Below are 14037 nucleotides of genomic sequence, written 5' to 3'. Positions count from 1 at the left end.
ACACGAGAGAGATTTTTTTTTCTTTTTTTAAATGATCTGATGCACACAGTTTCTGGCATATTCGAAAAATTGTCAGTCTTCTGCACGGTCTATGCATGGGGGGGGGGGTTGGGGGAAGGCATGGGAGAGTGCTATCTCTAACCTTGCTTACCTTACGAGGGAGCTTTTGCATCTTTTAAAGTGAAATTGAAATATCTCGTTTAGGAATTATTGGGAATATTTGGGAAATTGCCAAAAAACTGTACTAAATCTGACTTGTCTGGTATGGAGGGGATGAATGAGGACTGAATGAGGATTGAATGAGGAGAGGGCTAATTAAAAGGGGATCTTCCCCTTGTACATGAGAGAACTTTTGAGTTTTTGGAATTCAGTTCAGTTCAGTTCAGTTCAGTTTTTATTTCTGCATTTCAAAATCAATACAAATCAACAAATCAACAAAATACTTGCATAGTCATTTACAGAGCTAATATTCGTAACGTTTGGATCATACATACATTTTTTTTTTCAAGAACGAATATTATATATAAAAAGAAGCAATAGGATATGATAAAAATGAAAGGCAGGGGACCATCATCATAAGCTAAGCTTGGCGAGGAAGATGGCCCCAGGTAAAGAGATACATAAAGAATTGAAGTGACAAGTCGAGTGCATTTAGAATTATTCAGAATTATTCAGAATTCTTTGTCAATCTGAAAAGTGTACCAGGGCTAGGGAAAAGGGCACAGAGGGGGAGGGTGTGGGATGGGGTAGTTCCCTCCAAAGCAAGAGAGATTTTGCATTTTCAGAATTGAAATTTTACGATCTGGTGCACCCTTTAGGTGAAATATTTGGACAATGTAATGTTACTTTAGAAAATGTTGAAAGGGAGCGCCTCACAAGCATATACAAGCAATTTTCTTATCCTTTTTTCGCCCTCCCAATCCGCCCCCCTCCCCTTGCTATCCTGGTGGTTTTAAAACGATCAAAAGAAACTTCATCAATTAGGACCCTGTTTCAAGCAAATTATTCAGTGGGAGCATGCATGGAGCTAACATAGATCAAGGATGGGACAAAGGGTCGAACGATAGATATATTCAAGAGAAACAGAGAGCGGGAGAGAGAGGGAGAGAGAGAATTAAAGAACAGAAAGAGATACAAAAAGTCAATAAAAAAAGACCAAACTAATACAATGGGTGCGAAAGAACGCGATCGATTCTTGAAGAAAAGGTGAGACCTATGTACAGACAAATTCAAACCTTCAGACGGTTACAAAATAAAATATTTACACGTATGATAAATGAGTGAGGAGATATCGTGATTGCACAAATCAATAGGTTGAGCAGTATCCCAGTGATAATCCGTGATTCTCCTTCTGTTGACACCTTCAAAATCAGACTCAAAACATATCTATTCAATGGACTGTACTTCGATTCACTGATTCCATGTCATCCAATTTATTTTGTTTAATTATTTATTATAATGTCATGCAATGTAATGTAATATAATCTAATTTAATGTAATATTATGTAACGTAATGTTATATAATGTTATATCTTCAAAAGCGAGCGATCAGAACTATTAACCATGCTGGGTATTTATCTCACACAAACGCCTTATTTCTGAAAAAATGATTTTAAAATTGATAGACTTGTTTGATTATAACTTGATTATAATTTGATTATAACTATTTCTATGTATAAATTTTCCTCAAAAGATTTTCCTAATGTTTGTTTGCTTTTTTTTTTTTTTTTTTTTTTTACAGATGTTCATAAGAAACAATTCTGTCCACCACTATCCAACTCGCCAGAGTGACGCTTATCATCTTCCACGCACTCGAACAATTTTCGCTAAAAACACAATTATGTATACAGGTCCAAAATATTGGAATGATCTCCCAACAGAAGTTAAAAGCTGTTTGTCATGATCAAACTCAGATAGCATGTATTGAATAGCAACAACGCACAAGTGCACTAACATTCCTTTTTATTATGCTCTGTTATACTACTCGGTTGTTGCCATGTGAACAGACTTATGCATATATACATTTAGTTACATGCTCTCTCAAATTCCTGCCCATCGGTGTTTTCCTTCCACTTCTAGTAAGACCTTCGGTCGTGTCGCATAGCGTCATAGTTCCCCCTTCTTTCTTTCTTTCCTTTTTTTTTCATGCGGCATTGCAGCTGGCTGGTATATCACATATAGGAATTGCAATTTATTTTTCGAATCTTTCCCCGTGTCTACGGAAGTCGGAATGTTTAAACCCTAAAATTATGTCGTATTCACACTATCACTCCCATGTCAAAATTGCTATTAGAGCAACTGCTGTAGTGTGCAGCATGTGGTTACTTGTTCTCATTTTATCACACACGTGTGAGAAGAATCTTCTGTACCCCCGAGTATTAATAGACATTCTCTTTTGTTTATCCTTAGTTTTGGTATTTAATTGTACCCGTGCTCCTCATCCTGTTCCCCACACTAGGCTTTTGTTGGGACCTACACTCAACAAGCTTTGATTTTTAGTAGGTTCCATTGTATTTCTCTTTGCATTCTTTACTTTGATTGAAAATGACACATCGACCGCTATGTATTATGTTTGTACATGTATTCCTATTTCTTTATGTATGTATCCAAGCTGGACATTCTGTATAATTATATTTTGTTTATCATGTATTCTCCATTGAGAAATACGAAGAGAAAATTGAAAATTGAAAATTGAAATTGAAATGTAATCATATATATATATGAAATATTATATACATTATATATATATATATATATATATATATATGTAACATACACAATAAAGAAGTTTTACACACTTTTATAAACAAAAAAGAACGAAAAATAAAAGTAAAACTGTGGCGACTGACTTGCCTTCGCCATTATTCCTCCAGTGAAAGTACAAAACATCTTACATAGGACATCTTTGTCTTTGTCTGGAGTGGTTACATGTTTTATAATGTATGAGAAGAATGGAAATTCGCAGATTTCTAAATTTGACCAAGTAAGTATTATTTCAGAAATCTACTCCACAACCATTCAAGCAGACCCAGCACTGAGCAATCCTGAGAAGAATAAGTATTAAAGGACAGGTTCACCTTCATAGACATGAGGATTGAGTGAATGCAGCAATGTTAGTAGAACACATTAGTGAGAGTTTGAGGAAAATCGGACAATCCGTTCGAAAGTCACTGCTGGATGAGAAGACTACTACAGCTTGTGATGTCACATGTGTAGAACGATATAAAGGAAATATAGAGAAATTTCAACATATTTTCACTTTTCTCGCATAATAAAAGAACACTATAGAAATACCTCTTTCAGAAGGCAGAGGAATAATATCACCCTTAACATACGTCATTTTTTCAAAAAATAACATTTTGGGAAATTCTCTTTATATTTTCCTTTTATCTTTAGTAATACACATGTGACATCATACATTTTGATGACTGTAGTAGTCTTCTCATCCAGCAGTGAATGTGCAGAAACATTTAAAAATTCATAGCTTTTGAACAGATTGTGCAATTTTCATCAGACTTTCACTGATGTGTTCTAGAAATATTGCCACATTCTCTCCATCCACATGTACTGTATAATATGAAGGTGGACTTGTCCTTGAACAAACTTGCAGCACCATGATATACGGCATCCCACTAATCTCCACTGAATATCGTGACACTTCTTAGAGCTCAATGCTGCATTCAAACGGTGATCCGCTTCTGGACGTGTCGTTACAAGGTAAGTGTGCCAAGCGGAGCGTGACCATAGTCCACTCATTTCACGATTGTTGTAGAAGCAACAACATGTATCCGGGGAACCACCTCGCCTAGTACGCCTACAGTACCTTCTTTAACACTCCTTGGGGAAACTAGGTAGGATTAGGCTTAAATCAGAAGACGCATCGTGAAAGAAGGTGATCCTGCATTGGGTACAATCGTCTGCTTGTCGGCGTTCAAAGTTAAAGTCTGTTTTTCAATCAACGAAAATATCATTAGCTCTTGAGTTGTCAAATCTATTTGCTCGCAAAACAGCAACAATTTCAAAAACAAAACAAAACAAAGCAACTGACTAATACAAAAAGGAAATGGCAACAATACAATTACTTGTATTCTGCCTCACTGTGCTCTTTGCCATCTCGTCGGTGTCCTCGTTGGAATCATCATCTCGGGTATACCTGAACGTGACCGATCGTGGTTACCAGGATCTGTTGATTGCCATCCAGCCGGGGGTGAGTGAGTCCGACTTCCCACAGCTTCTGGACGAGATCAAGGAAGCTTTCACGGCGGCTTCTCGACAGCTTTACGTAGCCACACGGTGAGTGCATTACTCCTGTAACTATTGCAATGGGCTCTGCAGTACCATCCATATTGAATTTGCTACCATCGATTAAAAAGAAAACACACACACAAACACAAACACAAACAAACAAACAAACAAACAAACAAATGATAACAACAACAACAACAAAACCTTCTAACCAACAATTCTAAAACGGATTACGACAAAATGGGATATGATTTTTGTCCTAATAAATGCTTTCGCTTTATGCCCGTGTTGTATCATGATAAGCTAAAACAAACTGGTGTATGGCCGTATAGATTTCAATGTAATACCGAAGCGTCTTCTCTCTCTCTACGCCTCTTGTTCAAAGATTTCAAGTACTTTCACGCAAATGTCCGCTCCATTCACTTTCTATTGAATATATTTTTCAATGCTGCATTGATAGCCATATTATATTTGAAATCTGGGAATTACGAGCAAATCAAAATCTGCATTATTATCACCTATTTTGGGTATGATGAATTGATAGTATTGACACCGTTGAGCCCCCTCCCTCCTGGTGAGCAGTCTAAAAAACGGTTTGAGGTCTCTAAATTACGGGGAACAAAGAAGTGAAGAAGAAGAAGCAGAAGAAGAAGAAGAAGAAGAAGAAGAAGAAGTCCTGTATAAAAGGAGAAGCCGTCTGTGAAATTGAGAAAAAAACCTTACTTGTTCATGATTGAATGTCTTTTTCTGTGTAGGATTTAATTCAATTCAATTCAATTTAATTCAATTCAACTTTATTTTAAGGATGAATGTAAAAACTAATTTCTTTTCGTGCAACCAGCTTCTTGTTCTTATAATGCTGATGCAAGGAATTGGACGGTGAACATTTTCAAGGCCGATACACAGAATTTTCAAAGAAGTAAGTGGTAATAAAACGGGAAATCCCCTCCGCATTGTCTTCGCATTGTCTTCATGTTGACATACTTGTAAGTGCAAATGGGAACGCCATGCTATGACGAATCACTCTATACGCTCGCTGGACTCTCTTCACTTTCAGCGTGTGCACTACAACACGGACGCCAGTGCCGATGCTGGATTTGGGGGGGGGGGGGGGGGGGTAAGGGTGTGGGCATACAACCTCAAACTGTTGGCCCATGGAGGGGACGCAATTTAACAATGGGGTCTACATGCAAGATACCGGAAAGCGATTTTTCATAATGCAATCACGTGACTAATGCAAACAGTGCAGTGCAGTGACGTCATTTCAAGCACACACATTGTAATTCAATTCAAGCAATTCACTGGATTCCGAAGACATGCTGGAATGCAATGATGTTTATAAAGGTAGACAAGGTGGAGAACGACATGTTGCCTTGTCTATCGTAAGACAACCCATGTAGGACGAGATGAGTTTGCTGGACGTATATGGTTTAACACGCATTTCCCATTAACACTTACTCGAATATGCGTATACTCGGGGCTAATCTTCAAAGAGTTAAATGAAACCAAAACCCAAAGAGAATTGTGGATTGAGGGAGAGCAGCAGTAGAACACATCAGTGAAAGTTTGAGGAAAATCAGACAATCGATGCAAAAGTTATGAATTTTAAAAATTTGTTGGAACCGCTGGATGAGGAGACAACTAGAGTTATGACATCATGTGTGGACATCAATATTTATATATAGATATAAAGGGAATTCCACAAGAATTCACTTCTGTAGCATAATGAAAGAGCATTTGACTAACGATGAGTCAGCAGCAGCAACAAATTGAACTTCCGATTTTACAAGGTTACATAATGTACAATTATATGGTGCCATCTACTTCGCTTATGTATATATGCAAATTGTGTTATCTTAATTTTCATATTCTTTAATTTTCAATAAGCTTGCATTTGAAAATACAAACTGATATTAGCTAAATATGCTAATTTGGCTAATGGAAGATAAAAGCCCAAGGTAGAGAAGGTGGCAACCAAGCTTATTTTTAATGCATTGCTCGTACCCATCTAAAAATACGAATCTACAAAGACCTTGTACTTACACAATTTTCCAGGTCTTATACATGCATGGTGTATGGTACCAGCTATACTGGACTATTGTACACTGCACATACATATCATACTAATTACGATAATTATGATATATCAAAGACATTCCATTCTTTGAGAATACGAACTGGTGTTATGAATTGATTCCTGGTCATAGAAAAACCTTTGAAAAGGGAAGTCGTATTATATGCGTATTCGGGCTTCCTGTGATGAAATTAACATTATTTTAATGCTGCGGTAATTCGCTGAATATGCCAATGAAGCTAACAAAAATGTTAGAGAATTATTGGTGAGGGGAGCAAAATGATATGTTTACCCTCCCTCCCCCCCCCCCCCCCCCCCGTGTGGAACAGAACAGAAATGGTTGAAGAAACGACACATTTATTATAGCGAAGTATAATAACATGCAAAGCAAAGCATGAAGAGACGTGTAAACCGGAATGCCTACACAGTTCAAAGCCTTACAGTAATCAGGATTAGTTCGTGAGGACTTACGTCAGACGATGACGTACCAAGGACGACCAAACTGTGATTTCATTGAAATGGTACAATCGACATTGGCCCATACAATTGGGACAGAATATCTTTGCGGTAAACATGAATGACTACAAACCAAATCCGGAATTGTGGGCACCAGCGATGAGCAATGTACGTAACATATCAACAGAATTGATGTCCAACATTGTATGCAGGGAATGGCCAAAATGACTATGCTACTGCGATATCAAGAATTCCCTTCATGGAGGTAGAGGTATGACTCAACCCCCCAAAAGGAATATATATATATATATATATATATATATATATATATATATATATATATATATCTACGAAAATCTTTCCAAATTGACTCTCATGTACCTGTGTATGGAATTCTGTAAACTTTGTTTCCTGATTAAAAAATTCATATAGATTTCAAACGACATTACACAGGCATGGAATCGAACTCTCATGGGTTTGATTGCATAAAGCATTGTAAAGGCTCCTGCCTGACCATTTCATTGATTTTGGTACAACGCAATGCTTCCATATACGTTATTACATTGCAAACAATTGCAAAATGTTTGATTAGAAAGTTGTAGTTGAGAAATTAAGCAGAATTTGGATGATGGACTCTTCCTGGAAATCAACTAAACCGACCGCGTGCATGACTTCCGTTATATACACTGATTAATTACATTATGGGAAGTAAAATAAGTGAGAATGTGTCACTCTAGATGAATTTGATAAATTAGCAGCACCCGTGGAAATCCACGGGTTTGAAGGCCTCATATTTTTTCATTCATATTTCTTTTGCCCCGTTTTTATTAGTTAAAAAGAAAGAACTTTATTATTTTCTCCTTCCTTCGTTTGCACCCTCTTCTACCCATGACCATCCCTTCCTAACACCTGAGCTGAGGACCCGGTCCATGGATTTAGCCCCTCTTGCTGTTATCACAGAACTTGGATTTAGAGATGTTAACAACACCCGTGGAAATCCGAGGGTTGTCTTCTTGCCCCCCCCCCCCCAAACTCACACAGACACTTCTGGCACCAACATAATACCCGTGGTAACCCAACGATTGTCTTCTTCTTGTCCCCCCCCCACCCCCTGCCAGACACACTTTTGGTTACAAAATAAACAATAATAATAAAAAAAAAAGTTGGAAAAAAGTCCCCCAAAATGCTTATGACTTCCCTGATTTTTGCCCAAAGATTCTTCCCGTCGAAGCACCGGGGGTTGCCCTTGACATATGCCCTGCATATCTCCCCTCATCCATTCCATTCACCCTCAGTCTCCCCGCCCGTTGAAAAAAAAATATATGAGTCCCCTCTGGCCCTCACGCACATACATCTTTTGTCTTCATCAGAAAGCTGAAAAGTACTAAGTAAAGTACCTTATGTCATGATTAATATTTCTTTTACCATGTTTTCATTATTAAAAACACAAATGATTTTCCCACCCAACGACAATCCCATCTAAGTGGGTTGTCGTCGGTTCCTAATGTTGGTACACTTGTTTGATGGATCATTACACACACATACACACACACACACACACACACACACACACACACACACACACACACCTTTCCGGTTCATTAAAAAGATGCAAATTGGTTATATCATCATTTATATATCTTTTTATTTATACATTTATACTTCTTTCTATTTGAAAAAAAAAACAAAACAATTTTTTCCACGTCTGCGCCCATTCCATCCGATGACAATCTTATCTATTGTGGGTCATGACTTGTTCCTGAAATGCAAATGGATCGTTCATCCTCTCTCTCTCTCTCTCTCTCTCTCTCACTCTTTCTTTCTGATGTTCATAAATCCCCTCTCAAGAACATGTGGCTGTATAGACCTTTCATAGAACCGCCCGTTCATGCGACTCAGACTTTTGTTATATTTTTACACATTTTTTTAATATATGTTTCATATTTGTTTCTTTTCATCATTAAAATTGTGGTGTTTGTGTGTGTATGTGTGGGTTTTTTTAAAGAATTTGTCACTGGAAAACATACACTAACTATTCCACTGCTCAGTTCTACAGGATATAAATAGAGTGTGAGAGAGGGTGAGAGAGGGAGAGGAAGAGATTTGTCCATGGCACACGTCCGACGTGTGATCATGGAGGCGTCTCACACCTCTCGTGTGTACGTATTCATACAAAGTTATTGTATACAGTATCCATCCGGAGCACGCAGTAAAATTTTGCAAGTCTCAGATCACAGAGACAGTTGTACTGACCGACACCACGATTTTACAACATGCCCGTCACTTCAACATCCTTATATATTTAGTGAGGAATTATGTGGATTCGTAGAAATTTGATAAAATACCAACGCTTATAACAGTATGCAGAAACATTCTAACCGGCTGACCCAGGCTGCTCGTTCCGCATACAGTACGCAGCAGTAGGGCCCACTGGGTACACGAATGGACCCATGTTCGGATTATGAAGCGGCGTGTTCATTATTGCAACCCCTATCATAAAAGGCAATCACAACTGGCACGGACATGTCATAGTAAAATGGATATAATAGCCATACAGCAGTCTGTGTACAATGACATCTGGGGCCCGTTTCATAAAACTTGTCATCAGTGACAACTGCCACATTTCTATGACAAATTTGCTCTCAGCCAATCAGATGCAAGGATTTCAGTAGCTTATTACATCTATGACAACTTGTCACTGATGACAAGTTTTATGAAACGGGCCCCTCTGATGTGAGAATAAACTCAATGACTCACCTTAGGTGCAGACGATCCTGCAGTTGGGCGAAAATACGATAAAATACGGCATTCGTAGCTTTTATTGGACTCGCCGGTGGCGAAATGTGCAATGTCCAGTGTACCGAGAACTTTATTGCGACATGCAACACAGGCACAATACATACAGGCCACTCTCCGATACCCGTACCCGAAGATATTAAATGTGACCGTGCACCATAAAACCAACAAAAAGTCGCCAAACATGGATTTTCAGTTAAGAGCAGATTCTGAAAGAGCAGACTCTAAGCTTTAATGATGTATAACTCAATTCAAATGGACTCCCCTAACCTACCCACTGGAAAGACAGCACACACTCTGGAAAAGTGTGAACTGAGAAAAGAGGCTCTGAAGCACACGTCTATTCATGCGCTTAATCTTTACCAAGCCGTGCTATCTGTGCCATGAAAGGGACAAAACACAGGATGTAAACCACCGGAGCAAAAACAATGAAGGGATTATCAAATTAAGCTGAAATTGAGCATTTTCTATAAGCATATTCTGCTCATGATTACCGCTAACTTTCAAAGCAGTAGCGTCATTCTATCAAAAGTTATTAGACTTGAAAGTGGAGAGTGCGCAAAGGATTTCAAGACATGGAAAGTGGCCTCTACGACAAACCTGATCATTCTACTCTTCCCCCAAAAGGATTGTGGAAAAACTGCCAAAAACACACTTTACATTCATGTTATGATACCAAACTGAAGAAAAATGTAGAAGAAGAATAGCTCTTTCAGAAAATATGAAAAACTCAAGATTGACTTGGTTGAACCATTTCACCTTTTTTTGAGTCCTCACTTAAAATCAAGGGGTGCGACTTTTTGTTTGTTTTGTTGTGCACGGTCACAAATTCTCTTTGCCCGTACTCATTATGCGTGTGTGTCCATTGTCTCTGCGAGCGATCAGCTGGGCGAGCGAGAGAGAACACTGCCCACTGTGGACTGTGCGACCTGAGCCTGCGAGCTGGTGCGATCTGTATAGGGCGTCAAGTATCACGGGTGCTGTTCGTTATTCCGAAGGTTCGATATTCCGAAGGTTCGTTATTCCGAAGGTTCGTTAATCCGAAACACGCAAATTCCCTATAGAGGTTCGTTAATCCGAAAATGAAAAAGGGTTCGTTAATCCGAACATTTGTGGCGTTATTCCGAAGGTTCGTTATTCCGAAGATTTGTTCATTCGAAAATGAAATTCGGAAAAACGAACCTTCGGAATAACGAATCTTCGGACTGAAGAGCCTTCGGAATAACGAACCTTCGGAATAACGAGCTGTAACCAGTATCACATGGCCTATTTCGTTACGAAATCAGGCATTTCGTCGACGAAATGATCATTTCGTTACGAAATGACGAAATGTTCATTTCGTTAGGAAATGACAACATTTTGTAACGTAATGATCATTTCGTCGACGAAAAATGACTAATTAGTAACGAAATAGACCATGCGACACTTGGCGCCCCATACAGCTCGCACTTTTTCTTTGCCGCCCTCGACGTCGACACGGAGGCGGAGGGCGGAAGAAGCCCGGGTCGTTCGATGTAGGATACTCTCCCTCGGCCGATGGCACTGGTCTCGGGGGCCCGGAGCCGACGGCTTCGGAGGAGATAGCCGAACCAAAAAGCAAAGGAAATACATAAGGCCGACCCCCCGCGTCGCCTCACGCTGTTATTATTAGAAATCTGATCACAATTTCAGTTACCGCTTTATATACGTCTTTGATTTAACCGAAATTGAAATGATTTCTCACCAATTCTTTCACAATTATTATCAAGTTCATGCTTAAAGTTGTGGTGTCTTTGTTTCGTCAAGAAATTCATAATCAATTTTGTCGATATTTTGATACGATGAAAGCTCACTGGCCTCTTTTTGAAACAGGCGATTTGCTTATTTCAAGACCGTTCGGATCCTAGTTCCTGCTGATTGGGCGGATTCAGCTGACTACCAACAGGTCACGTGGGAGACCTACGACACCAGTGATGTCAGAATTAGTAGTGATGCCAATGACCAGCCCCAAACCCAGCAACCTGGCCAGTGCGGGGAACCAGGCATGTATATGCGCCTGTCACCATCTTATCTAACAAATCCAGCGGTCACTGACAGATATGGATCTCCTGGACAGGTATATGAATATACGAGTATATGATATATAATGTAATTCAATTCAAGTCAATCGTATGCTTTATTTTCCTTTCCTTTCATTTCCAGATAGGGGCTCATACATAGTGCAAAATATTCCTTGGACGAATTGTATTATATTACAAATTATATGCACGTGCAGGACTATTTTATGCCATAAATACTAAAAGACTTGTTTCAGTTATAATAGATGATCCTTTGTACCATCAGTTCTCATCAGCAAAATACTCAACTTTTATGACACAACAGTGATCATTAAAATAAAAATAATATATTTTACTTATTACTTTCCAAAATGTTTACACTGACGGCTTTAACATATGTATCTTATCTGTCTATCCTCTTTCAGTTGTTTAAATACCTTCACGGTTCGTTGTGGCTTTTTTCCATGTCGGAGCAATATGACTGATCTCGTCTATTTTGTTTATCCTTTATTTTTGTTAGACATAAGGAATGCCGAATTGAATATCCAAGTTAAGGAATTAGTTGTATCACAGTACTATCTGTGTGTTAATAACATACGTCATTCTTTTCATTTTGGAGGTCATAGTACACGAATGGGCTCACCTGCGATATGGCGTGTTCGATGAGCACGCAAATCCTGGCGATATCAACGATCACGAATTCTACACCAATCCTATTACTGACGAAGTGGAAGCTACGAGGTGTGCCATAGGGATATCAGGTGAGATTGTAATTGTATGTGAAGTACTGTATTTTTGGAAGAAATTCTTGAGTGGTCCACAATCTACAAGCACTGCTTTTTAGTGGACCTCTCAGTTCTCTTTTTTTCTCCTCAAAATATAACTTTGTATTTTCCCGTATGTATACATGATTCATCTCTATTAGTTTGTTGTATATCGTTAATCCTTCGCACTTTGTACTGTATACATGCTTATGATGAATTTTCTGATTTACCTCGTGTTATGTTTTGTTGGAAAGAAAATGAGAATGAAATAAATGAATTGAATTGAATTGAATTGAATTGAGATGCGAAATACGGAAAAGCTTGGGTGATTTTGTATTTATTTGTGTGTTTGTTTGTGTGACACAGCACACTGTGCTGTGTGCGTGATGTCATCCCACGAGTCATACAGCCCACGAATTCGACATTGGAATAAGGTCCATGAGTTATACAGCCCATGAGTCATACATCGCATGGGTTCGACACTAGGCAGATAATGCCCACGGATTCGACAGTAGGCAAACAATGCCCACGAATTCAACACCAGGAAAATAAGGCACATGAGGTCGACACAAGGTATAAACGACCCACGAGTTCGACATTACAGAACCGGGCATAATACTGTATGTCGGTCTCGTGGGCCTTCCTTCCTTAGTGTCGAACTCGCGGGCACTGTTTGCTTCAATAGTGCCGAACTCCTAGACCTTATTTGCCCATAATGATAGTGTTGGACTAATGGGTCTTAATACATTGTATGTGCTTAGTGTCAATTCATGGCCTTTATGACTTTTGGATTGTATCGTATGGCTTTGCATCGCGAATGAAGATTTAAGGAAGTCCACATCTGCTGCAGGCTCGAAAGTGGGTGATGAGTCCGATACGGGACAGACAAACACGGTTGCAACGGTTGCACTGGAAAATTGGTGCTTGGTTTTGGATTGGTGTTGGGTTTTTTTCCTCCGTTGCCTTTTTTTCTATTGAGGTGGACCCTGCTGTCATTTTCAAAGGAGGTTGCTGCCAGTTGGCAGTAAGACGCCAAGATGTGCGATCAGAGGCAACAGCAGCCCATTGTCGGTGGTCAATGCGGTAGGCTCAAAGCTTTCTTAAGCAGTCCTTGTATCTCTTTTTGGGTCCATTCACCTCTGTCTCGGTGTCCAGAAGAGAGCTCCCCGTACAACATGATCTTAGGAAGGCGGTGGTTTTCCATTCTTGAGACATGACCAGCCCAGCGCAGTTGGGTTTCCATCAGCGTTGCTTCGATGCTTGTGATCTCTGCCAGCTCAAGTAGCTGTAAAAGTGGAAATCTTGGCGCATTTCGCGCAACCAGAAAATGTGGTATTCTTGTTGTTATTCTTTTGTTTTTGTTTTACTTTGCTTTGTTTTGTTTTGTATTACAAAGGACTTTGCACTGTTCACACGTTAGTTTTTTTGGATCTCCGTAATGTCTATGAGTTTTTATAATTAGGAGAAGCCATGCATTTTATCTCTGCCAAATAAACATAAACGTAAATGTATATTCCCTTTACAGAAGAGCATCACATTACACGTGGTTTTGGTTTTGGTGTTACTTTCGTAAACAGAGGAGAGAATCTTATTTGCTGATTTGGTTTTATACTACTACATGTATATGACGTTCAATCTCTAATGTTATATCCCGTATACAGTAAGG

The 14037-nt window shown here is 39.1% G+C and overlaps 1 protein-coding gene across 1 annotated transcript; it reads left to right on the top strand.

Annotated features, from left to right (window-relative positions):
• Positions 1-4063: 4063 nt before the first annotated feature.
• On the top strand, positions 4064-13588 carry LOC140228534 (calcium-activated chloride channel regulator family member 3-like). The gene is made up of 4 exons (XM_072308766.1): positions 4064-4293; positions 11423-11666; positions 12227-12368; positions 13527-13588. The coding sequence occupies exons 1-4, from the start codon at positions 4064-4066 to the stop codon at positions 13586-13588; spliced, it is 678 nt and encodes a 225-aa protein (XP_072164867.1).
• The last annotated feature ends 449 nt before the right edge of the window (positions 13589-14037 follow it).

The sequence above is a fragment of the Diadema setosum genome, chromosome 5, assembly GCF_964275005.1.
Source record: "Diadema setosum chromosome 5, eeDiaSeto1, whole genome shotgun sequence".
Classification (NCBI taxonomy): Eukaryota; Metazoa; Echinodermata; class Echinoidea; order Diadematoida; family Diadematidae; genus Diadema; species Diadema setosum.
The sequence above is the reverse complement of the archived record's forward strand: the minus strand, read 5'-3'. Positions and strand labels throughout refer to the sequence as shown.

Coding starts and splice junctions, on each gene's coding strand:
- LOC140228534 (XM_072308766.1), top strand. CDS start 4,064: ATGGCAACAATACAATTACTTGTATTCTGCCTCACTGTGCTCTTTGCC. Junction 4,294..11,422: donor CAGCTTTACGTAGCCACACG/GTGAGTGCATTA, acceptor TTTTTGAAACAG/GCGATTTGCTTATTTCAAGA. Junction 11,667..12,226: donor GATATGGATCTCCTGGACAG/GTATATGAATAT, acceptor TTCATTTTGGAG/GTCATAGTACACGAATGGGC.